Consider the following 27,686-nt stretch of genomic DNA (forward strand, 5'->3'; position numbering starts at 1 on the left):
AGGGTTGTTAACCAATGTCATAAAATAATACGTGTACTGACCGTTTAATGAGAAACTATTTTATTCTGTATACCTTCAACTAAAGTACAATTAAAAAAAAAAAAAAAGAATTATATCCAGGAAAATCGTATGGGGCAGTTCTACTCTATCACAGGGAGTCACTGTGAGTCGGAATCAACTCAATGACACCCAACAACAATTAACAGAGGTTAAGGACCAGGATGGGTGTGGAGGGTGGGCAGGAAGGAAGTGGATACTGCTATAAAAGGGAACGATAAGGGATGTTTGTGGTGACAGAACTATTCTGCTTCTTAACTGTGTCAACGTTCCTGGTTGTGACAGTGAAATACAGTTAGCAGAAGGTTACCAATGTAACAAACTGAGTAAAGGGAACACAAGCTCTCTGTTATTTCTTACAACTGCATGAAAATCTACAATACTTCAAATTAAAATGATTAACTTTTTAAAAAAAAAGAAAGCAGAGACATAGAAAACAAACCCACAATAAAATACACCTACACGCTGAACAGATAAAACTAAATATACATCGTCCACAGCAGATACAGATAAAGACATGAAACAATGAGAACTCTCATACAGTGCTGATGGCAGCATGAAAGACATGAATCTACACATCCAGGAAGCTCAACACATTCTAAGTAAGATGAACTCAAAGAGATCCACATCAAGACATATTTTAATTTAACAGTCAAAAACCAAAGACAGAATCTTGAAAGCGGAAGCAACTAGTCATATACAAGGGATCCTCAATAAGATTAACAGCTGATTTCTCTCAGAAACCCTAGAGGTGAAAAGGAATGGAATCACAGTGAGATGATATACTTAAAATGTTGAAAAAAAACATCAACCAAAAATTCCATATCCCGCAAAACTATCCTTAAAATATGGAGAAGAAATTAAAACATTCCCAGGTAAATAAAAGCTAAGAGAGTTCATCACTAGTAGATCTGCCCTACAAGAAATGCTAAAGGGAATCCTTCAGGCTGAAACAAAAGGACACTAGACAGTAACTTGAAGAAATACAAAGAAATAAAGATCAATAATAAAGGTAAATACATATGTAAATATAAAAGCCAGTAGGTTTGTATTTTTGGCATCTAGCTTCTGTTTTGGTTTCCCATATGATTTGAAAGACAGATACATAAAACAATAATTATAAACCTGTGTTAAAACCACACAATGTATAAAAATGCAATTTGTGAAAATAAGAACATAAAGTGGGGGAAGCAGAGTTGGTTAGGAGTAGTTAATGTATGCTATTGGAACTAAGCTGTTATGAACGAAACTGCTGTTGTGGTTGTTCAGTGTCGTTCAGTCAGTTCTAACTCATAGTGACCCAATGTACAACAGTAGGAGACACTGCCCAGTCCTCCAGCATCCTTACAATCATTGCTATATTTGAGCCCATTGTTGAAGCCACTGTGTCAATCCATCGCATTGAGGGTCTTCCTTTTTTTCCCTGCCCCTCTACGTTACCAAGCATCACGTCCTTCTTCAGGGACTGTTCTCTCCTGTAACATGTCCAAAATACATGAGATGAAGTCTCACCATCCTTGCTTCTAAGGAGCATTCCGGCTGTACTTCTTCCAATATAAATTTGTTCCTTCTTCTGGCAGTCCATTGTATATTCAAGAATCTAGCCAACACCATAACTGAAAGGCATCAATTCTTCTTTGATCTTCCTTATTCATTGTCCACCTTTCACATGCACATGACGCTATTAAAAATACCATGGCTTGGGTCGGCGGAACTTAGACCTAAGGGTGACATCTTTGCTTTTTAACACTTTAAAATGGTCTTTTGCAGCACATTTCCCCAATGGAATATGTCATATGACTTTAATCAAACTATAGTGTTATAAATTTAGAATGTTAACTGTAATATCCATAGTAACCACTAAGAAAATAACTAAAAAACATACCAAAACCCATTGCAATCAAGTTGATTTGGACTCATAGTGACCAATAGGACAGACTAGAACTGCCCTATAGGATTTCCAAGGATGCAAATCTTTACAGAAGCAGACTCTAAAAGATATCAGAGGGACTCAAAATAGTACACTAAAAAAAATTAATCAAACACAAAAGAAAACAGTATTGAAATCAAAACATTACCCTACAACTAGAACAAGTAGAAAAAGAGCAGCAAAATAATCCTTTGGGTGCCAGAAGAAAACAAATAATAAGAATTAGAGCAGAATTAAATGATATACAGAATAGAAAAAAAAACGAAGGAGTTAACAAGAACAAAAGCTGGTTATTTGAAAAGATCAACAAAATTAATAAACCACTGGCCAAACCAACAAAAGAAAACAACAGGAGAGGAAGTAAATAACCTGAAGAAGAAATGAGATAGGCAATATCACAACCGACCAAACTCAAATTAAAAGAATCGTAACAGAATACTATGAAAAACTGTCCTCTAACAAATTTGAAAACCTAGAGGAAATGGACAAATTTCGAGACAAACATTACCTACCTAAACTAACACAAACAGAGGTAGAACAACTAAATAAACTCATAACAAAAGAAAAGACTGAAAAGATAATTTAAAAACTCTCAACAAAAAAAAGCCCTGGCCCAGACAGTTTCACTGGAGAATTCTACCAAAGTTACAAAGAAGAGTTAACACCACTACTACTAAATGTATTTCAGAACATAGAAAAGGAAGGAATACTCCCAAACTCATTCTATGAAGTCAGCATAACCCTGATACCAAAACCAGGTAAACATACCACAAAAAAAAAGAAAACTACAGAACAATATCCCTCATGAACATTGATGCAAAACTCAACAAAATTCTAGCCAAAAGAATTCAGCAACATATCAAAAAAATAATTCACTATGATCAAGTGGGATTTATACCAGGTATGCAGGGATGGTTCAACATTAGAAAAACAATAATGTAATCCATCACATTAATAAAACAAAAGACAAGAAACACATAATCTTATCAACTGATGCAGAAAAGGCATTTGACAAAGTCCAACACCCATTCATGATAAAAAAAAGCTCTCAACAAAATAGGAATAGAAGGGAAATTCCTCAACATAATTAAGGGCATTTATACAAAGCCAACAGCCAACATCATCCTAAATGGAGACAGTCTGAAAGCATTCCCCTTTAGAACGGGTACCAGACAAGGATGCACTTTATCACCACTCTTATTCGACAATATGCTGGAGGTCCTAGCAAGAGCAAATAGGCTAGGAAAAGAAATAAAGGGCATCCAAATCAGTAGAGAAGAAGTCAAAATATCTCTATTTGCAGATGATATGATCTTATACACAGAAAACCCCAAAGAATCCACAAGAAAACTACTGAAACTAACAGAAGATTTCGGCAAAGTATCAGGATACAAGACGAACAAACAAAAATCAATTGGATTCCTTTACATCAACAATGAGAACTTCCAAAAGGAAATCACCATATCAATACCATTTACAATAGCCCCCAAGAAGATAAAACACTTAGGAATAAATCTAACTAGAGACAAAAAAGACCTATACAATGAAAACTACAGGGGGCAGGGCCAAGATGGCGGAGTAGTCAGACGCTTCCAGTGGACCTTCTTACAACTAAGACCTGACAAAACGAGTTATTCGATTATATATGGCAACCTGGGAGCCCTGAACATCAAAAGCAGAGTTAAGGACCCAGACTGAGTGGCAGGTGGAGGGAGAGACAGTTCAGAAGCAGCGAGGAGTTGCCAGACTTGACCCGGCGACAGCCTGAGCCCTTCAGGCCTGAGCAGCTCACGGGTGAGCAGTGAGACAGGCAAGTGGCGCTCAGGAGGTGAATTTTCCACACCAGGCGAGACCTAGCGCCAGAGAGTCTACACAGCCACCCAGAACCAGTGAGAAACAGCCCACATCAGTGAAAGGTAAGTCCTTGCGTACTGCTTACCACGCAGATCTAAAACACCCCCTTTAGGAAAAAACCGCTCTCCCATTCACCTCCCCGCTCCCTGCTCTGCACTGGGTCCCAGACCAGCTTCAGCAACTGACAAGTCCCCTGGGCAGAAAGTAGAATCCATCACACGCCCGGAGCCATTCTCCCTGCCTTGGAGAGTAAACAAATTAACAAACGGGAAAAAATAAACTGCTGACTCCCCTAAGCCTGGAACCCAGGGAAGGCACAGCTCCTTTGCTAGGCACAGAATAAGGGATCCACAGCCTTTGAGGGCCTTTCCCCCTGCATAGACTTGTGTGGGCCCATCTCAACAGCGCAGGCCCTCATTACAACAGTACAACAGGGTATATATCAGAACTCTAACTTCAACTGTTTCAGCTGTGAAGTGGCAGGTTCTTGACATCTGACACTCCTCTGCCCATTAAGCAGGGTCTTCACCTACCCACATCAGGGGCCTGAAGGCTGGTAGCTCCACCCACACTACCTAGCCACCTACGAGAGGGGCCCATGAATAACAGGTGTCTCCCAGTCCTTATGGCTAACAGCATTATGTGCTCATAGTCCGGCTGCAAAACCCACCCACCTACACGCTCCAGGGAACAGGGACACGCATTCCTCCTGGACACTCAGAGGTAGCCATCAGCCCCCTGCCTTGCTCAGACTGTGTCCCCCTGCTGCAGCCAGATGCCTGTGCCTACACCAATCACCCATGCCTGTCTAGGACTGTAAGTGAGAGCCTACACCACACACTTGGTCGCTATCTACCTGGGCACCTGAGCTGAATCCCTACAGGAGTGGGCAGACTCCTGAGCTCACATATCTAGTAAGAGATCTAACCACCTGGTGACAGGATATTAAAGCTTCAAAGGTGCCAATAATCAAACTAGCTCATACAAGCAGCCTATTTGGGCATATCAAAACAAAACAAGAAGCTAAGACACAATAAGCAAACATAAAATAAATAAATATAATAACTTATTGATGGCTAAGAGACAACAGTCAATATCAAATCACATAAAGAGGCAATCCATGATGGCTTCAGCAAGCTCCCAAAATAAAGAATATAGAAATTTTCCAGAGGAGGAAAATTTCTGGGAATTACCAGAGGCAGAATACAAAAGATTAATATACAGAACCTTCAAGAAATTAGGAAGGAAATTAAACAAAACGCAGAACATGCAATAGAGAAAATTAAAAACATTAGAGAAGAGTATAATGACAAATTTAACAGGCAGCAAGAATCCACAGAGAGACTGTACTCAGAAATCCAGAAGATTAACACTAAAATTTCAGAATTCGACAACTCAATAGAAAGTCATAGGAGCTGAATTGAGGCAATGAAGTCAGAATTAGTGAGACTGAAGATAAGCACCTGACACCAACTTATTTGAGGAAAAACAGGATAAAAGGCTTTTAAAAAATGAAGAAACCCTAAGAATTATATGGGAGTCTGTCAAGAGGAATAACCTATGAGTGACGGGAGTACCAGAATGGGAGGGTTAACAGAAAAACAGAGAGAATTATTGAAGTTTTGTTGGCAGAAAACTTCCCTGATATTGAAAAGGTGACAAGATATCTATCCAAGATGCTCATCAAACCCCACATAAGGTAGCTCCCAAAAGAAAGTCACCAAGACATATTATAATCAAACTTGCCACAACCAAAGATAAAGAGAGAATTTTAAGAGCGGCTAGGGTTAAACGAAAAGTCATCTACAAAGGAGAGTCAAGAAGAATAAGCTCGGACTACTCACCAAAAACCATGCAGGCAAGAAGGCAACAGGATGACATATATAAAGCCTTGAAGGAAAAAAAACTGCCAGCCAAGAATTATATATCCAGCAAAACTGTCTCTCAAATATGATGGCAAAATTGGGGAATTTCCAGATAAATAGAAGTTTAGGGAATTTGCAAAAACCAAACCATAACTACAAGAAATACTAAAGGGAGTCGTCCGGTTAGAAAATCTGTAACATCACATAACAACCCAAGACTAGAACACAGGACAGAGCAACCAGATATTAACCAAAATAGGGAAGTCACAAAAGTAAATCAAAGCTAAAACATGAAAATAGGGAAACAGATGTCAATATGTAAAAGATGACAATATTAAAACAAAAAAAAGAGGGACTTAAAAACTGTAGACATAGATTTTTCACATGGAGAGGAAGTCAAGGCAATATAAAGGAATAAAAGACCGGTATAAACTTAGAAAAACAGGGATAAATATTAAGGTAACCACAAAGGAAACAAACAATCCTACAAGTCAAAATAAAAAACTAGAAAAATATAAAGACTCAGCAAACACAAAATCAACAACAATGAAAAAGATGTAAAGAAAATACATAAAGAAAAATGACTCAGCACAGAAAATTAAGTGGAACAAAGAAACTGTGAACAACACACAAGAAAACTACAAGACACTACTGCAAAAAACAAAAAAACACCTGCATAAGTGGAAAAACATACCTTGCTCATGGACAGAAGATTCAACATTGTGAAAATGTCAATTCTACCCAAAGCCATCTACAGATACAACGCAATCCCGATCCAAATTTCAACGGCATTTTTTAATGAGATGGAGAAACAAATCACCAACTTTATATGGAAAGGAAAAGGCCCCGGACAGGTAAAGCATTACTGAAGAAGAACAAAGTGGGAGACCTCACATTACCTGATTTTAGAATCTATTATACCGCCATGGTAGGTAAAACAGCCTGGTACTGGTACAATAATAGATATATAGACCAATGGAATAGAATTGAGAATCCAGACATAAATTCTTCCACCTATGAGCAGCTGGTATTTGACAAAGGCCCAAAGTCCGTTAATTGGAGAAAAGACAGTCTCTTTAACAAATGGTGCTGGCATAACTGGATATTCATCTGCAAAAAACTGAAACAACACCCATACCTCACACCATGCACAAAAACTAACTCAGAATGGATCAAAGACATAAATATAAATTTGAAAACAATAAAGATCATGGAAGAAAAAGTAGGGACAATGCTAGGAGCCCTAACACATAGCATAAACACAATACAAAACATTACTAACAATGCACAAACACAAGTAGAGAAACTAGATAACTGGGAGCTCCTAAAACTCAAACACTTATGCTCCTCAAAAGACTTCACCAAAAGAGTCAAAAGACAATCTACAGCCTGGGAAAAAAGTTTTGGCTATAACAAATCCCATCAGCATCTAATCTCTAAAATCTACAAGACACTGTAAAACCTCAACAACAAAAAGACAAATAACCCAATTAAAAAATGGGCAAAGGATATGAACAGGCACTTTGCCAAAGAAGACATTAAGGCAGCTAACAGACACATGAAGAAACGCTCACGATCATTAGCTATTAGAGAAATGCAAATCAAAACTACAATGAGATACCATTTCACCCAAACAAGGCTAGCATTAATCCAAAAAACACAAAATAATAAATGTTGAAGAGGTTGTGGAGAGACTGGAACACTTATACACTGCTATGGGGAATATAAAATTGTACAACCACTTTGGAAATTGATTTAGCACTCTCTTAAAACGCTACAAATAGAAGTACCATACAATCCAGCAATCCTGCTCCTTGGAATATATCTAGGGATAAACGAGCCGTCACACGAATAGATCTATGAACACCCATTTTCAATGCAGCACTGTTCGCGACAGCAAAAAGATGGAAACAACCTAGGTGCTCATCAATGGACAAATGGATAAACAATTTATGGTACAGTCACACAATGGAAAACTACGCATCAATAAAGAACAATGATGAATCCATGAAACATCTTATATCATGGAGGAATCTGGAAGGCATTATGCTCAGTGAATTTAGTCAGGCGCAAAAGGGCAAATATTGTAAAAGACCACTATTACAAGAACTCAAGAAAAGGTTTAAACACAGAAGAAAACATTCTTTGACGGTTATGAGGGTGGGGAGGGAGGCAGAGGGGTATTCACTAACTAGATAGTAGACAAGAATTATCTTAGGTGAAGGGAAGGACAGCGCACACTACAGGGGAACTCAGCACAACTGGAGTAAACCAAAGCTAAGAAGTTTCCTGAATACAACCCAACACTTCGAGGGACAGAGTAGCAGGGGTGGGAGTCTGGGGACCATGCGTTCAGGGGACATCTAGGTCAACTGGCACAACACACTTTATTAAGAAAATGTTCTGCATGCTACTTTGATGAGTGAATGACTGGGATCTTAAAAGCTAGCAAGTAGCCACCTAAAATGCATCAGTTGGTCCCAACTTACCTGGAGTAAAGGAGTATGAAGAATACCAAAGACACAAGGAAAGTATTAGCCCAAGAGACAGAAAGGGCCACATAAACCAGAGACTTCCATCAGCCTGAGACCAGAACTAGATGGTGCCCAGCTACCGCCAATGACTGCCCTGACAGGGAATACAACAGAGAGTCCCTGATGAAGCAGCAGAAAAGCGGGGTGCAGAACTCAAATTGTAGTAAAAAGACCAGACTTAATAGTCTGACGGAGACTGGAGGAATCCCAGAAAGCACGGCCCCCAGACTCTCTGTCAACCCAGAACTAAAACTATTCCCGAGGCCAATTCTTCGGACAAAGATTAGACTGGAAATGGGATATAAAATGATACTCATGAAGAGTGTGCTTCTTAGCTCAAGTAGATACATGAGACTAAATAGGCAGCTCCTGTCCGAAGGTGAGATGAGAAGGCGGAGAAGGTCAGGAGCTGTTTTAATGGACATGGGAAATCAGGGGTGGAAAGGAGGAGTGTGTTATTCCAGTATAGGGAGAGCAACTAGGGTCACATAACAATGTATGTACAAATTTTTGTATGAGAAACTAACTTGAATTGTAAACTTTCACTTAAAGTACAACAATAAAATAAAAAATAAATATAAAAAAAAGAAATCAGTATTGAAGGAACAAAAGATGTAAGACATGCATAAAATAAATAGCACAATGTAAGTTCCTCATTACCAGTAATTATTTTAAATGTAAATGGATTAGCCTTACCAATTAAAAGACAGAGACTGGCAGAACAGACTTTTTTTTTTAATTATCCAATTATATACTGCTTAGAAGAGATGCACTTTAGACCAGAAGGCACAAACAGGTTAAAAGTGAAAGGATATATAAAAAGATATTATATGCAAATAGTAACCAAAAGAGAGCTAAACCAAAACCAAAAACCCCACTGCCATTGAGCTGATTCCGACTCATAACAACCCAAAAGGGTTTCCAAGACTGTAAATCTCTACAGAAGCAGACTGCCACATTTGTCTCCCACAGAGCCACTGGTGGTTTTGAACTGGCGACCTTTTGGTTAGCAGTTGATCACTTTAACAACTGTGCCACCAGCGTTCCTTAAAAGAGAGCTAGGGAGGTTATATATTCTCAGATAAAAGAAATTTTAAGTCAAAAATTATTACAAAAGATAAAAGACTATATTTTATACTCATAAAAAGGTCAGCTCATTAAGAAGATACAACAATTATAAACATACACTGACCAAACAAGAGAGCCCCAAAATATATGAAACAAACACTGGCAAAACTGAAGAAATAGACAGTTCTACAATAATAGTTGGGGACTTCAATACCAACTTTCAATAATGGATAGAACATCTAGACAGAAAATAAATAAGGAAACAGAGGACTCAAACAACACTATAAACTAGACCTGACACACAGAATATTCTACTATCACTCTAAGATAACCTTTGAACATGGATTTGAATCTATTTCAGTAGGTCGCCTTTCAGCCAAATAACAGACTGGCTTATAAAATAAACAATATCACCCGTGAGTAAGGTGCTCCTTTAAACAATTAGCTACATGAAACCAAACGGTCAACATTTATCCAAAAGCAAAGATGAGAAAGCAAGGGGAAGGGAAGCTGGATCAATGGAAAAAGAACAAACAGAGTGGAAATAATGAGAATGCTGACATATTGTAAAAATTGTAACCAATGACATGAACAATTTGATAAAAATTGTTAAAGGGCAACCTAATGTGCTGGGTAAACATTTACCTGAAACACAATAAAATATTATTTAAAAAAAAAAAAAGAACACAAAATCTCAACAGACTATAGTAAAAAGACTGACTCAGTAACCAAAAATCTCCCCAAAAAAGAAAAGGTGAGGACCAGATGGCTTCACTAGTGAATATTACCAAATACTTTAAGAAGAATAAACAATAATGCTGTTCAAACTCTTCCCAAAAAAAAAGGGAACACCTCTTAACATACTCTACAAGGCCGCACTACCCTATTACCAAAACCAGACAAAGACATTACAAGAAAAGAAAACCACAGACAAATATTTCTTATGAATATAGAAAAATAATTCTCAACAAAATACTAGCAATAATTAACAAAAACATACCATAAGTTATGGATTGAATTGTATCCCCAAAATATATGTGTTGGACTCCTAACTCCTATACCTGTGGATGTATAATCCCATTTGGGAATATGGTTTTCTTTATGTTAATGAGGTCTTATCAGTATACGGTGGGTCTTAAAGGTAATCACTTTTGAGATATAAAAAAGAACAGATTAGGCAAAGAGACAAGTGAGCACAAATGCGGGAAGACCTAACCAACCCAAATCAAACCCACTGCCATCGAGTCAATTCCAACTCATACCGACCCTATAGGACAGAGTAGACCTGCCCCATAGGGTTTCCAAGGAGTGGCTGGTGGATTCGAACTGCCGACCTTTTGGTTAGCAGCCGTAGCTCTTAACCACTACACTACCAAGGTTTCCAATGGGGGAAGACAGAACCCTATCTAATGATAAGAGGTAAATGAATCTACAAGCGCAGGAACTCCAATAATTTCCAGCTACTAGAAGCTAGACAGGAGCCCTGGTGGCACAGTGGTTAAGCGTTCGGCTGCTAACCAAAAGGTCGGCAGTTCAAATCCACCAGCAGCTCCTTGGAAACGTTATGGGGCAGTTCTACTCTGTCCTATAGGATTACTATGAGTCGGAATCGACTTGACGGCAACGGGTTTGCTTTTGGTTTTTTTTTGTTTAGAAGCTAAACAAAGAAGGACCTCCTCCTAAAGTCACACTCTGAATTTGGACTTCTAGCCTTCTACACCGTGAGAGAATAAATTTCTGTTCTTTAAAGCCATCCACTTGTGGCATTTTTGTTATAGCAGCACTAAGACTAAGATGTATTTTAAATATGTTACTTACTGTGGTGTGATGGGATATATTGCTGACAATGTTGAGGTTTTTGAGCAACTGGGGAGAACCACTATATTGTCCAGAGATCTGCTTCCTAACTTCAGCTGCCACAGTTCTATAACAAAGAAAGCAAATGCATTATTTAAATTTTAAAAAAAAAGCTGTAAAAAGTTAAAAAAAATAAAACTAGTTTAAATGGGAGAAGCTAAGTATACTAAAGTTTCATTCAAAGAACAATAAAATCTCAGCACAGCAACTAAAGCGATGAACTAATAAAATATTTTATTATATACTTTTCTAAGTTTATAATTACAGAACATCTTTATAATCCTGATGTATAGTACAAGAGTGACAACCAACTTACATTTGTTTTTTTTTTTTTTTGAACATGGCTTTTCAGAGAACATACTTTGGCCTATAATAGAGCTGGAAACTATAACAAGATGTATATATTAAAATTTATATATTTTAAAGACATAAAATTACTTCTAAAATACTTTATAAACAGATAAACATGACAGTAATTAGGAAGAAATAATTCTTTTTTTCCTTTTTAATATTACAAGTTCCTCATTCATGATCTAGAAAACTATTCCTTACTTTTACTCAACTAATAAAAAGTGTCATTTTACTCTGACATTAATGGCTTTCCATTATCTGATCCTATTCTACCTTTCCAGTCTTAAATGTCCTTTTCCAAATTCCTGTCAATGAACTGTAAATGGCTTCCTAAAATGCTATTTCTTTCCCACGTCCACCAATCCAGGTCTTAACTAGTTTTAACGGTAAAATTCAAATTCCAAGACAACCATATGAGCCCCAGCATGAGTTTCACTCCCACTGTCTCCGTAACTCAGGGGCAGATTAGCAATATGTGAGGTAAACACAGGCTTACTTGTGCTTACTTACTAATCTGTAGTGAACAGTTTCTCATGGTTTTCACCCCATCTTTGTGGTGAAAACAAAGATGGGGTGAAAACTACGCGCTCAAGTAATCCACCTCTGCCACAGCTACTTAATTGTACTAAGTATGCACCCTAGGGAGGCAGTTTCTCCTGGTGACTTTTAACCTGCTATATCATTAATCAGGAAACGGAGGCTTACAAAATTAATCGTATAGCTAGAGGAGAAGGAAATGTTCTTTCTGGTCAGGGACCCTGGTCACAGGATTGCTATGTTGTTTGAATTTGAACAACACCTTCTTGGTAACAGGATAGTAAGAGAATGGTCAGACCAAGTACAGCTGAACAAAGGCCCCTTCTTCTCAACCCCGCTTTCTCTTTTCCCATGTACTCTGAGGTATATAACACTTTGTCTTTCGTCTACAATGTATCTGGGGGCCATACGTGTGTAGAGGAGGTTTCCTGTGTCAACTCACCCTGAGATGAGGGACTGAGGGAGACCAACCTCATGATGAATCTTGCCCAGTTTGTCTTTGTCTTAATTAGTGCATAAGTAAAGAAAACGTGATCTCACTGAGAGCTACAGCCCTGCATGGGCCCATTTTTCATCTCGGCTCACTGCACCACACAAACTTCTTGGCTCACTACAGCTAAAACTAATACCACCACCACCCCCTCTTTAGAGCTCTTATAGCATTTATCATAGCTGAAGTTGCATTTTCCTCCTTTATAGGTATTTTTTCCACGTTTCATGTATGTTCTATATAAAAAGAGGCAGTGGTTTTATTTATCTTTGTTTTCCCAAAAACACTTGGCATATGTCACTTAAAACACATGAATATTTGTCCGTATAAAATATACAGTATTACTGACATTACTGACAAATGAAGTAAATCATAAAGGCATTACCATAGCATAACTCAACAAATATATCTTTATTTGAATCAAGATTAGAATTTAGAAGTCCCAAGATTTCAAGCTGGTTGTTGACCCCTGGAGGCATACTAGTATTACAAATTCACATAAACAGCATTTCTAAAACAAAAATATTTCAGATATTTAAATGAATTTATAGTTCAATCTCTATATTCCTCAGATTTCACAAAACTATAAAGCAAAATATTCAGTCAGTCCTAAATCCACTTACTAAATAACTTCCCCCATTCTATTAGTAATATTTTTACTATAGAAAAAGTATAATTCAAGAACACAAAATAAAGACCACTATCCATAAGTTTTGTGCAATTATCTTCCTGATGTTCATATATAACCCTTATTCAATGATTATCAATGGGCCACTTCCTTATTTTATAAAACTTGCTTTCTGTTCTTTCACTCTTTTCCAAAAAATAAATCCTACTTTCTTCCTATTGTTCCACTGCACATACAGTGATGTAGACCTAACGGCCTAGTTTCTGGGCCAACTTGATAATTGTTTTGCTCTGGAGTGTTCTGAAGCTAAAGGATGAATTCAGAGCCCTGAATAGATTGGTCCCCATTAGAATTTCCAGCTGAGTCTCAATATAACCTCATTTTCCAAAAACTATCCAGATTTAGGATGTAATCTTTTCCCCTCCTTCTTCCCTTCCATATTTCCTTCCTTCTTTCACATTCAGTCATTCCACACACATTTACTGAGCAGTGTTATGTGTCAACATCTCAATTCTGATACAAAGATAAGACTTATCATTCATAACTTTAAGGGTCAAAATACTAAATTAGCTCAACTTTTTTAATAGATGACTTGGGGAGCTCTGGATGGCATAAATGGTTTGGCACTCGGCTACTATTTGAAAGGTTGCTGGATCAAGCCCACCCAGAAGTGCCCTGGAAGACAGGCCTGGTGATCTACTTCTGAGAGATCACAGCCATTTGAAAACCGTATGGAGCTCAGGTCTACTCTGCAACATGAGTCGGAATCAACTTGACAACAATTGGTTTTTTTTGTTTTTTGAGGTATGTAAGATCATATTTGTATTTTAAAAGACTAAATTGGAATAGACAAGGGAAGAAGAGAAGAGCATCAAAAAAACAATTAGAAGCTAAAGTTGAAAGCTAGTGAGGGAATGAAATCTTTGAGAAAGAGAATACAGAGAAAAGAGAGGGCAAGGGGCATATTGTGTAAAACCTTGGGGGTGAAAAGATAGCAACTTTGGTTTAGGACTTCTGTTAGGCCTTTTCATGAAGCCTATACGTGAGTATTCATCATGATGTTTTGTTTAAAGGCCGTCATATCGTGATCCTTCCATCAAGACTGAAATGAGAATATTAACAAGCCTTAAAATAAGAGAAAGAGACATAGAACAAATAATCTCTGTCTACCTACTTCAGTGTTTACTCAGTCTACCAACCTCAGCACTAAGTATTACTGAGGCTAAACCATGAGTAATCTGCATTGTAAAGTGCTGTATTTCATCACATTCAAGATGTCATTAATTGTTAAGACATGCCATTATTCCACACACAGCTAAGAAATAAAAACTTTGCCAATTAATCATTACATCATCAATTAATTGGAAGACATACCCTAATTTCAGAAGATGTTAAAATATGAAACTTAAATGAAATATGGTTACTTCAAAAGGAAACAATCTTTTGTTAAATAACAGACATACAAAAAATAATTTCCATGTTACAAATACCTGCCTTAATTCTAATTATATAATCTCCCCCTCCAAAAAAAAGAAAATCAATAAGAGAATTTGAAAATTAGGTGTGATAATACAACAAGAACCATTTCCAAACTGAGCTATAATAATAATAAAAATATCTGGAACCCAGACAGAGGTGTATTTACATTGAGACCTTCTGTTAAGAAAAGATTTCATGCAATAGTAGTGAAGAAATTTTCCTAATAAAAAACAATATCTCTTAACCATAGCATGGTCCAAAGTATGCAAGATAAGAAACATGATGAATAAATATAGTTCCTAATACCAATTAAAGTTCTTTAACCAATAACAATTTTCCTTCTCATGATAATTCATACAGTATAGCCATACAAAGAAGTCTTTTTTTATTTCTAATAATCTATTAATATTAACCACAAAGTAGAAAGAGTAGGTCGAAAATTCTGCAGCTACTTATGCCCCCAAATTACAATAAAACATCATCTTCCCCTCCCAAAAGAACATCATCCAATATTTGACCTTTTTATTTCTTTATCAACTTTCTCCATTTCCTCAAGCTCCTTCCCCGTAATGTATTACAGTCAACATGCATTACAGTTCTCACAAAATAAAGCACTAACTTAGGTCATTCACCATAGGATGTTGGAAATAACCAGCAAAGAACCTACGAGTCTAATCTATAGTCTAAGAGAAAATTAGACTATACTGAATCTTTCCACTAACCCTCTCCTACTTTCAGATGGCCATGTTTTCCAGAATGACACAAGGATGATAGGGTCAAGCTGGGCCACTCTCATCTCTAGTCATTCTTCAGGTGATCAGAGTAGAGTCTGCACAAAGACGAGTACAGTTTAGACTAAAAAGAGTTTGGTTGAGATACTCCTCCAAAGACAAAAAAATAGTTGTAATGTAATATGTCAAATAAAAGAGTAAGATCTCTTGCAACTGGTACTATTTATATCTAAGATAGAAGTCAGGGAAGAAGAAAAGGGTAGGAAAATATAACAAGGCCAAGGCAAAAAAGGGCTAGCTAAAAACCCCTGAAAGAAAAAGGAACAAGAACAGCTGATGCTCCAGTGCTATGACTATCCAAGTTCAAGACTGATGACTGATCAGTTGAATCAGAGTTATACCATCATGAATAACTTGTATTAAAGACAGAGAGAATAAAGAAAATAATAGATTAAAAGAAAGCAACATTACATCACATTCTAAGTACTTGTGCCAAAAACATTTAATCTGAATCAAATCAAGCCTTTACATCTAACTTCCATTTTATACAAAAAAACAGAAGACAGTTTGTAACAAGTTAATACCACAGGAAAAATCACCAAAACCAAACCCATTGCCATAGACTCAATTCCAACTCATAGCAACCCTATAGGACAAAGCAGAACTGTCCCATAGGGTTTCCAAGGAGTGCCTGGTGGATTCAAACTGCCAACCTTTTGGTTAGCAGCCTGAGCTCTTAACCACTGCACCACCAGAGCTCCATGGATTAAGCAAAGAGGTCTTAAATACAACATCAAAACTGTGATCTATGAGAGAAAAAAAATGATGACTTCATAAAAATTTTAAACTTTTGCACTTCAAAAGACACCATTAAGAAAACGAAAAGACACCACCATTAAGAAAACGAAAAGACAAGTCAAACGGAGAAAATATTTGTACATCATATAGCTGATAAAGGACTTCCATCCAGAGCATATAAAGAACTCTTACAGCTCAAAAAAAAACCTCCAATTTTAAAATGAACAAAATATTTTAATAGGTATTTCACCAAAGAACATATATGGAAGGCAAATGAAAAGATGCTCAACATCGTTAGACATTAGGGAAATACAAATCAAAACCACATGAAATATCACTTCACGCTCACTAAAAAGTCTATAATCAAAAAGAGGACAACAAGTACTGACAAAGACGTGGAGAAACCGGAACCCTTATACATTGCTGTTACAAATGTTACGGTATAGCCAGTTAGCAAAAGTTTGGCAGTTTCTTAAAAAGTTCAACATAAACTTACCATACAACCCACCCATTCCATTCCTAGGAATCTACCCTAGAGAAATGAAAACACATGTCCACGCAAAGACTCCTATGCAAATGTTCATTGCAACATTATTCATAACAGCCAAAAACTGGAAACAACCCAAGTGTCCATTAACTGGCAAATGGATAAACAAAATGTGGTATATCCAATACAACAGAATCTTAGCAATAAAAAGCAACAAGTACCGATATGTGCTACAACATGAATGAATCTCAAAAACAAGGAGCTAAAAGAAACCAGACACAAAAAGACCACATAGTATATAATTCCACTCATATAAAATGTTCAGAAAAGACAAATCTATACACAGAGAAAGAGTCCCTGGGTGCTGAAAATGGTTAACAGGCTCAGTTACTAACTGAAAGGCTGGCATTTGAACCTACCCTGCGGAACCTCAGACAAAAGGCCTGGTGATCTACTTCTGAAAAATTAGCCATTTAAAACCATACGGAGCACACTTCTATTCTGACACAGAGGATCTCACCATGAGTCAGAATCGACTCAGTGGCAATTAGTCTGGTCAGATATACAGAAACAAAATAGATTAGTGGTTGCGTGAGGTTTGTGGTAAAAGCAGGGACTGACCGCAAACTGGCACAAGAGATCTTTCTGTGATGATGGAAATACTCTAAAACCGGATAAAGGGTGATAGTTTCATAATTCTATAAATTTATTAAATATCACTGAATTGTACACTTAAGTGAATTTTACAGTATATAAATTAAACTTCAATAATGTTGTTTTAAAAAACAAGACTGGTATGGTTTTGCAGTTAAGATGGATAGCTTTTATATGGCCTTTCTTGCCATGGTCTTCTAACTAACCAATTGATTGGGTAGGATTATGCAAATAAGGTGCTTTTGGCTCACCAAGGGGATTGGACAGCTTGCTAATAATGCAAATAAGGTGCATGGCACCCTTGTGGGGGTCAGAACATGCAAATAAGGTATATGGGACCCTAATTAGGGGATTGGTCAGTCTTCCCACTAGGCTTAAAATGAGTCATTTCAGAAGCAGGAAAGGGGCGGAACCTCACCACCACCACCAAGAAGCAGAGATGGGAGCAGAGCGCGTCATTGGACCTGGGATCCCTGCACTGGGAACCACCTGGACCCAGGAGACAGAAAGAGAGCTGTAACACTGAAGACGGCAAGAAGTAGTGGCAGCAGAGACAGCAGAACCAGAAGACGGGCAGGAGACAGTGCAGTGGGCTTCTCAACCCACGGAGCGAGACAGCTGAGTGCCTTCAGGCACGAGGCTTGCTGGCGGAGGGGTGTGCCTCAGTGCACTTGTCAGCAGGGCTAGACTTGCCGACCCACAGGGCTAGAGAGCTGATAGCCTTTGGGCCAAAGCTTACCGGCAGAATGCGGTTCTTCTGGGCACTTATCAGTGGAGCTAAAGAGCTTTTTAACACTTACCCAAGTAGGGCAGAGGCTGGACCAAGGAGCCAAGGAGCCTACGGGCCGAGGGCCAGAGAGAGACCTGCCTGCAGCAACAACAGAGAAGAAGCTCTTCTGACCAAAAAATTGTATCCTGAGTCCTGAATTGAAGTAACAGAATCCTGAATTAAAGTAACAGGTTACTGAATTGTAACCTGATACTTCCCTAATAAACCCCATAATTGTGAGTATTATCTGTGAGTTCTGTGTGTCCTAGGAGAGAAGCAGAGAATGCCGTGGGAGGGAAGGTTGGTGCCTGTTATTAATAAGGTTACATGTCAACTTGGCTGGGCCATGATTCTCAGTGGTTTGACAGTCATGATGTAATCTGGCAGTCAGATGATGTTGTGATCACTTCCATGATGAGACTTGATATAATGTGATCACCTCCACGATGGGGATCTGGTGTGAGTAGCCAACCAGTTGAAAGGGAGTTTCCTCAAGGGTATGGTCTGCATCAAACATATAAGTGGACTTTCTGGCAAGACTCGTAGGCTTTTGCTTGCTCCGGATCCTGCAGCTGGCTCCTGTTCGTCTGAACTCCAGTTCTTGGAACCTGAGCTAGCAGCTTACCTGTCATCTTGCCTGCCGACCTTGGGATTCGTCAATCTTCACAACTTCTGAGCAAGAGCTATCTGACCTACCAACCTTGGGTTCACCAGCCCCTGTGGCAACGTGAATCAGGAGAAGCTTCTATCTGTGGATTTGGGATGTTCCAGCCTCTACAATCATATGAGCCATTTCCTTGATATAAATCTCTATATATATATTTATATGCTGTCTTAGTCATCTAATGCTGCTGTAACAGAAATACCACAAGTGGATGGCTTTACAAACAGAAATTTATTCTCTCACAGTCTAGTAGGCTACAAGTCCAAAGTCAAAGCATCAGCTCCAGGGGAAGCCTTTCTCTTCTCAGCTCTGGAAAAAGGTCTTTGTCATCAGTCTTCCCTTGGTCTGGGAGCATCTCAGCGCAGGAACCTCAGGTCCAAAGGATGTGCTCTGCTTCTGGCACTGCTTTCTTGGTGGTATGAGGTCCCCCCTCTCTGCTCACTTCCCTTCCCTTTTTAACTCTTGAGAGATAAATGGTGGTGCAGGCCGCACCCCAGGGAAACTCACTTTACACTGGATCAGAGATGTAACCTGGGTAAGGGTGTCACAATCCCACCCTAATCCTCTTTAACATAAAATTATCATCACAAAATGAAGGACAGCCACACAATACTGGAAATCATGGCCTAGCCAAATTGATACACACATTTTGGGGGGGCCATAATTCAATCCATGACATATGCTTTTCTGGTTTTGCTTCTATAGAGAACCCAGCCTAAGACATTTGGTGCTGAGAGTGGTTCTAGAGAAACAAAATTGTAAGGATGAGTTTTCTAAATTGGTTCTCAAATCTGGTTAGTCTAAAAGATGCTGATGACTCTGCTTCCAGTAGTAAATAAGCCACTGCTAATCCATGGCATGAGGTGGCAATAGAAATACACAAAATAGCACCACCAACAGATCAGGTATTGGTGAAAGGTGAGGCACTGGGTGATTGCATGGTACTTTCTACAATTTGTCATAATGAGAAATATAAGGAAGCTGGTTAGTTGGTCCTACTTTCGCTTAAACAAAGCAGTGAAAAAAAGAGATGAATTCAGGGCTTCGGAGTCAAAGCTCAAGTGTCGCATAAACGATCTCAAAGTTTCCACTCATGCCATGAAAGAAAGGCTTATTTCTTCTAGTAACAGAGCTGATATTGCCAAAAACCAAACCCACAGTCTTATTATAAGAGTGGATGAATTACAATGCCAACTCAATCGCCAACTTCAAGAGGCATCTAAAGTTAAAGTGAGGGCAGTGATTGGGAAAAAATGGGATCCCAAAACTTGGGATGGGAACATATGGACAGATAATCAGGAAGCTGGAGACACTGAGCCCCTAAATTCCGTTGAATCACTCCTGCCAACAGAACCGGCCCTCTCACTCCCATCTGAAGAGACTACTCCATTGTCTACTAAGCCACCCTCCCCAGTAAAACCATGAGCCTCTCTACTCTCCTCTAATGAGATTAACCCAGCCTTGTCTACAGAGCCTTTGTCTCAGTCATTGTCTGGGGCATCACCTAAGGCAGATGCCTTACAAGATAATGCTGAATGTTCTCAAAACACATCCCCACCACTGATTTTAGACCTATAACTAGAGGTAAGTCCCAGCGAGTTCCAAAAGGTGAAGTACAAAGTGTGACCCAGGAGGAGATATGCTCCACTCCAAAAGAACTACTTGACTTTTCTAATATGTACAAACAGAAACCTGGGGAATATGTGTGGAAATACCTATTAAGGGTATGGGGTAATGCTGCAAGGAAGATAAAGATAGAACTGTCTGAGTTTATTGATATGGGCCCACTAAGCACAGATTGTTCATTTAGTGTTTCATCTCAAGAGGTTAGGAAAGGATCTAATAGTTTATTTGGTTGGGTCACTGAAGCATGGATTATGTGGTGGCCTACACTAAATCAAGTTGAAGCACCAGACCTGCCTTTGTATACTGTAGAAGAAAGTATCCAAAGGCTTAGGGAATTTGGCATGCTAGAATGGATTTATCAAGTTAGACCCACAGACCCACACACAGAGTGCCCCGAGGGGACACCTTTTACCGCAATGTTGGGGAACAAATTTGTGAAAAGAGCCCCCCAACCCAGCATCCCTGAAGACTGTTGTGATTGCTATTTTATGTAAGTCAGATTTGACAGTAAAAACTGCCCTAAATGAATTAAGACACCTAACTACAATGGGGCTGAATGGACACCATGGTGGTAGGGGCCAAGTGGCAGCACTCAATTGCCAAAGACAAGGTGAGCAGGATTACCATAATAGTGGAGTTAAAGCAGTAATCTGAATAGTCTGACTTGTATGGACTTACGGTGTTGGCTACTTAGTCATGGTGTTCCTAGGACTGAAACAGATGGGAAATCTACTAAATATTTACTTGATCTCTACAAGTAGAAGAATTCTAGGTCAAGTGAACAGCAGTCTAACTCAAATAACCAGAATAGAGAGTCACAGCCCCTCAATCAATTCCCAGACTTGGGCAAGTTTAAAGACCCACAACCCTTTGAATGAAGGGGAGGCTGGGTGCCTTTGAGGAAGGACTCCAATACACTGCCCAAAACTTTTACTGTTAATCTTTCTCCCAGCCTTCCCCAAAGGGATCTATGGCCTTTTACAAAAATGACTTGTTCGCTGGGGAGAAAGTAATAACCAGACTTTTCAGGGATTACTGGATACTGGCTTGGAACTGACACAAACTCCAGGAGAACCAAAACGTCACTGTGGCCCACCAGTCTGAGAGGGGGCATATGGAGGTCAGGTTATTAATGAAGTCTTAGCTAATGTCCCTCTCACAGTAGCTCCAGTGGGTCCCTGAACCCGTTCTACAGTGATTTCCCCAGTTCCAGAATGCATAATTGGAATAGATATACTCAGCAACTGGTGGAACCCCCACAATGGATCCCTGACAAATGCAGTAAGGGCTATTATGGTAGGAAAAGCCAAGAGGAAGCCATTAGAACTGCCCCTACCTAGGAAAGTAGTAAACCAAAAGCAATACCACATTCCTGGAAGGACTACAGAGATTACTGCCCCCATCAAGGACTTGAAGGATACAGTGGTGGCAATTCTCACCACATCCCCATTCAACTCACATATCTGACCTGTACAAAAAACAGATGGATCTTGGAGAATGACAGAAGATTATCAAAAACTTAACCAGGTGGTGACTCCAATTGCAGCTGCTGTTCCAGATGTGATTTCATTGTCTGAGCAAATTAATATGTCTCCTGGTACCCGGTATGCAGCTATTGATCTGGCTAATGCCTTTTCCTCCATACTTGTTTCAAAGGACCACCAGAAGTAGTCTGCCTTCAGGTTGCAAGGCCAGCAATACACCTTCAGTTGCCTACCTCAGGGCTACATCAACTCTCTAGCCCTATGTCATAATTTAGTCCGCAGGAAACTTGATTGCCTTTCCCTTCCATAAGACGTCACACCGGTCCATTACATTGATGACATTATGCTGACTGCACCCAATAAAGAAGAAGTATCAGTGACTCTGGACATACTGGTAAAACGTATGTATGCCAGAGAGTGGGAAATTAATCCCACAAAAATTCAGGCACCTTCCACCTGAGTGAAATTTCTAGGGGTCCAGTAGTGTGAGGCATGTAGAGATATTCCCTGTAAAGTGAAGGATAAGTTATTGCATCTGGTCCTTCCTACAAACAAAAAGGAGGCATAACACCTAGTGGGCCTCTTTGGATTTTGGAGGCAACATATTCCTCATTTGGGTGTGTTACTCCAGCCTATTTATCAAGTAACTCGAAAAGCTGCTAATTTTGAGTGGGGCCCAAAACAAGACAAAGCTCTGTAACAGGTTCAGGCTGCCATGCAAGCCACTCTGCCATTTGGGCCATATGATCCAGCTGATACAATGGTGCTTGAAGTGGCAATGGCAGATAGAGATGCTGTTTGGAGTCTTTGGCAGGCCACTATTGGTGAATCACAGCGCAGACCCTTAGGATTTTGGAGCAAAGCCTTGCCATCCTCTGTAGATAACCACTCTCCTTTTGAAAAACAGCTTCTGGCTTGTTACTGAGCCTTTGTAGAGACTGAACACTTAACCATGGGCCAAGTCACCATGTGGCCTGAGCTACCCAACATGAACTGGGTGCTGTCTGATCCACAAAGCCATTAAGTTGGATGTGCACAGCAGCACTCCATCATTAAATGGAAGTAACATATACAAGATCGGGCCCAAGAAGGACCTGAAGGTACAAGTTGCATAAGGAGGTGGCCCAAACACCCACGGTCTCCATTCCTGTCACACTATCTTCCATCTCCCAGTCTGCACCTATGGCCTCATGGGGAGTTCCTTATGATCAGCTGACTGAGGAAGAGAAAACTCGTGCCTGGTTTACAGATGGTGCGATATGCAGGCACTGCTCAAAAGTTGACAGCAGCAGCACTACAGCCCCTTTCTGGGACCTCCCTGAAGGACAGTGGTGAAGGAAAATCCTCCTAATGGGCAGAACTTTGAGCAGTGCACCTGGTTGTTCATTTTGCTTGGAAGGAGAAATGGCCAGATGTGGGACTGTATACTGATTCGTGGGTTGTGGCCAATGGTTTGGCTGGATGGTCAAGGACTTGGAAGAACATGATTGGAAAATTGGAGCAAGAAAGTATGAGGAAAAAGTATGTGGACAGACCTCTCTGAACGGGCCTAAAAAGTGAAGATATTTGTGTTGCATGTGAATGCTCACCAAAGGGTGACCTCACCAGAGGTAAATTTTAACAGTCAAGTGGATAGGATGACGCGTTCTATGGAAACCAGTCATCATCTTTCCCCAGCTACTCCCGTCATTGCTCAATGGACTCATGAAGAAAGTGGCCATGGTGGCAGGGATGGAGGTTATACACGGGCTCAGCAACATAGACTTCCATTCACCAAGGCTGACCTGGCTACAGCCACTGCTGAGTGCCCAATCTGTCAGCAGCAGGGAACAACAATGGGTCCCCAATATGGCACCATCTCTCAAGGTGATCAGCCAACAACCTGATGGCAAGTTAATTATACTGGACCACTTCCACCATGGAAACAGCAGTGTTTTGTTCTTACTGGAATAGACACTTACTCTGGATATGTATTTGCCTTCCCTGCACACAATGCTTCTGCCAAAACTACCATACTTGGACTTACAAAATGCTTTATCCAGTGTCATGGTATCCTATACAGCAACAAATCAGATCAAAGGAGTCACTTGACAGCAAATGAAGTACAGCAACAGACCCATACTCATGGAATTCACTGCTCTTACCATGTTTCCCATCATCCTGAAGCAGCTGGCTTGATAGAACAATGTGATGGCCTTCTAATGACACAATTACTGCACCAGCTAGATGGCAATACATTGCAGTGTTGGGGCAATGTTCTCCAGGAGGCTGTATGTACTCTAAACCAGCATTCAATATACAGTGCTGTTTTGCCCATAGCCAGGATTTATGGGTCAAGGAATCAAGGAGTGGAAATGAGAGTGGCACCACTCAGTATTACCCCTAATGACCCACTCGAGAGATTTTTGCTTCCTGTCCCCACAACCTTATGCTCTGCATGCCTAGAGGTCTTAGTTCCAAAGGGAAGAATGCTCCCACCTGGAGACACATCACTGATTCCACTGAACTGGAAGTTAAGAATGCCACCTAGCCACTCTGGGTTCCTTATGCCTCTGGATCAACACGCAAAGAAAGGAGTTACCATACTGGCTGGTGTGATTGATCCTGATTACCAAGAGGAAATCGGATATATATTACATAATGGAGGTAAAGAAGAGTATGTCTGGAATGCAGGGGATCCCTTACGACATCTCTTACTACTACCATGCCCTGTGATTAAAGTCAATGGAAAACTACAGCAACCGAATTCCAACATGACTACTAATGGCCCAAAACTTTCAGGAAAGAAGGTTTGGGTCACCCCACCAGGCAAAGAACCACGACCAGTTGACGTGCATGCTGAGGACAAAGGGAATACAGAATGGGTGGTGGAAGAAGGTAGCTCTAAATACTACTTACGACCACATGACCAGCTGCAGGAATAAGGACTGTAATTGTTATGAGTATTTCTGCCTTGCATGTGCATATCAAATATTTTTGTTTTTTTCATTTATAAAATATATGATGTGAACAGGGCTTTTGCATTATTCGGTTGTACATGTGTTCGTTTTATCATGTTAGGCACAAGTACGACTTTATAACTGCCTTTATTCAGAGATTATGTATGGTTTAAGGAGATGTTTACAGGTGCCAAGTTGATAAGGTGTGGACTGTGATCATTAAAGTTAACTATCAACTTGGCTGGGCCATGATTTTCAGTGGTTTGACACTTATGATGTAGTCTGGCAGTCATATGAAGACATGATCACTACCGTGATGAGATTTAATATAATGTGATCACCTCCATGACGGGATCTGCTGGGAGTAGCCAATAAGTTGAAAAGGAGTTTCCTTGGGTGTGTGGCCTGCATCAAATATATTAGTCGCCTTTCTGGCAAGACTCATGGGCTTTTGCTCACTCTGGATCCTGCAGCTGGCTCCGGTTTGCCTGACCTCTGGTTCTTGGGACTTGAGCTAGCAGCTTACCTGCCCATCTTGGGATTCATCGATCTTCACAGCCTGTGAGCAAGAGCCCTGCTGTCTGACCTGCTAATCTTGGGTTCACCAGCCCCTGTGGCTGCGTGGACCAAGAGAAGCCTCTATACTGGCTCACAGACCTGGGGTGTTCCAGCTTCTACAATCACGAGCTATTTCCTTGATATAAATCTTTTTCTATATGTGTATATATTTATCCACTTTACTGGGGTTTTGCTTCTCTAGAGAGCCCAGCCTAAGATAGTGTAAGAATTGGTGAAAAGGTTGGAGAGAGGAGACTTCCGGCAAAATGGCACTCTAGGCAGAAGCACCACGCTATCCCTCCAAGCAAAGATCCGAAAAACTAAGCCGAACAGAGAAAACAATAATCCTGAAGCCCTAAAACATCAAATGAAGGGATAAAGAACTCAGCCAAGCACCAAACGGAGTGAAAAACCTGCCAGAGAATGGAGAGCGAGGAGAGATTCATGCAGAGGTCCCCTACCAGCCAACGCAGCGTGGATTTGCCATCTTGGACTCCTATCAGAGACCAACGGGGGTACGAGAAAGCAGCTTCACGGAGCTTCCAGTGGGAGACAAAACAACCAGTAATTTGTGATACACGCTTTCCTACCCCCCACCCTTCTTCACCCCCACTCTGCCTCCTCTGCTTCCTGCGGCCACAATCTCTTGTCCGGGAAACACCGGCTGCTTGGATTCCACACACCAGAATGGGCCGGCTCTCTGAGTGCCATTTGTTGGCGGCTGGTGTTGCTTTTTTCCACTTCTCTTGATTTCTTCCTTACCTCTCACCACCTCCGCCTCCTTTCGCTCAAATACCCGGCTCCGTGCGCCATCTTTGTTTCTTCCTGAGGGGCTGCAGAACTCCAGTAATTTGTGATATATGCTTTCCCACTCCCTACCCTTCTTCACCCACACTCGGCCCCCTCTGCTTCCCGCGGACACAGTCTCCTGTCCGAGAAATACCGGTTGCTTAGATTCCACCAGCCCGCACTAGCTGGCTCTCTGAGTGCCATTTGTGGGCTGCTGGTGTTGCTTTTTTTTCTACTTCTTTTGATTTCTTCCTTACCTCTCACCACCTCCACCTCCTTTCACTCAAATACCTGGCTCCGTGTGCCATCTTTGCTTCTTCCTGAGGGGCTGTGGAGCTCCGTTCGAGTGTGGAGCCGCTTCCTAGTCGGGGCTACCACGCTGGCGGGACCCCAGGGCTTTTGTTCGTTTGTTTGTTTTGAATTGTTTGTTCGATTCTTTTCGTTTTCATGAGCTGGGGAGCCTTTCTGGCCAGGCGGTACTGCGTGGCAAGGGGACTACCCGCTCGGCTTGCAAAGACAAGAAGACGGATCCCTGAGGGCATTTCTTTCTTCTTTGGGTTTTTTTTTTTTTTTTCTTTTTTTTCCTGGAGCTTTTCTTGTTCATTTTTTTTCTTAATTTGTATTGGTTTTTTTTCCTTCTTTTTCCCTCTTTGTCTTTCTTCATTACTCAGTTTCCCATCTCTCTATATCTTCCATCTCTTTCTGTTTCCTAAATACCTGGCGTTGTATACCTCTACGCCTTCTAGCCAGGCTGTACTGCAACACCTGAAAGCAACTTCCCCAGTCCTCATAGCTGCACCGGTGGGATCCCAGAGAAGTTTGCGGTTCTTTAACCTTTCTGATTTTTATTTATTCATTCTTTTCTTTTTTTCTCTTCCCCTTTCTGTTTTTCTCAATTTCACAGTCTCTCATCTCTCCACTCCAACAGCAAGCTCCCCTAGCATTCCCATTTGTTTGTATGTTTTTGGCTCCTGTTCCTCTCTTCTCTCTCCCATATTCATCTTAGCTCCACAAATAACAATCTCCCTGCTAAATCCTGCCTACCTGCACAGTGTGCTTAACATCACACCACCAAGCAGAACAGGCACGGCCTACTGGAACCTTCCCTGCAGTGATTACCGACCAGCCTAGTGGCTGTAGTAAGTGCCACAAACAACCCGTCCCAGTAACTCCGCTTCAGCTAGACCTGCCCTGCCGTGCCATATCTGAGTGACTGACCCTGCCAATTGGAGAAGGAGGCAAAAAATATTGTGCCCACAGACGAGCAAACAACAAAGAACACTCAGCCCGCCTGCTCAGACATAGTCAAATTTTTAAAAAAAGGGATGAAACAAACAAATCTACAATCAATAAAAGAGAAAAATAACTACTAAATGCCCCGAAGACAGCAGACAAGATCAAAACATTTACAAAAACAGGACAGGAGGGTTCCAGTAGGCATCCAAAATAAAACACCAGATGACTTTCCAGTGGAAAAAAATGCACTAGAACTACCTGATAGGGAATTCAAATCTCTAATACTCAGAATTCTCCAAGA

At 40.3% G+C, this 27,686-nt stretch overlaps 1 protein-coding gene across 4 annotated transcripts in view; it reads right to left on the reverse strand.

The window, feature by feature from the left end:
- The window catches only part of DOCK7 (dedicator of cytokinesis 7), a 288,307-nt gene that overhangs the window by 250,670 nt on the left and 9,951 nt on the right, over window positions 1–27,686 (reverse strand). For all 4 annotated transcript variants that reach the window (XR_002823979.1, XR_002823980.1, XM_004369004.2 and 1 more), the window contains exon 2: window positions 11,127–11,232. Coding sequence is in view for 2 of the 4 variants with exons in the window: in XM_004369004.2 (XP_004369061.1) it covers window positions 11,127–11,232 (106 nt within the window). In the remaining 2 variants the exon portion in view is untranslated. The remainder of the gene's footprint in view (window positions 1–11,126; window positions 11,233–27,686) is intronic.

The sequence above is a fragment of the Trichechus manatus genome, unplaced genomic scaffold (assembly GCF_000243295.1).
Source record: "Trichechus manatus latirostris isolate Lorelei unplaced genomic scaffold, TriManLat1.0 scaffold00003, whole genome shotgun sequence".
NCBI lineage: Eukaryota > Metazoa > Chordata > Mammalia > Sirenia > Trichechidae > Trichechus > Trichechus manatus.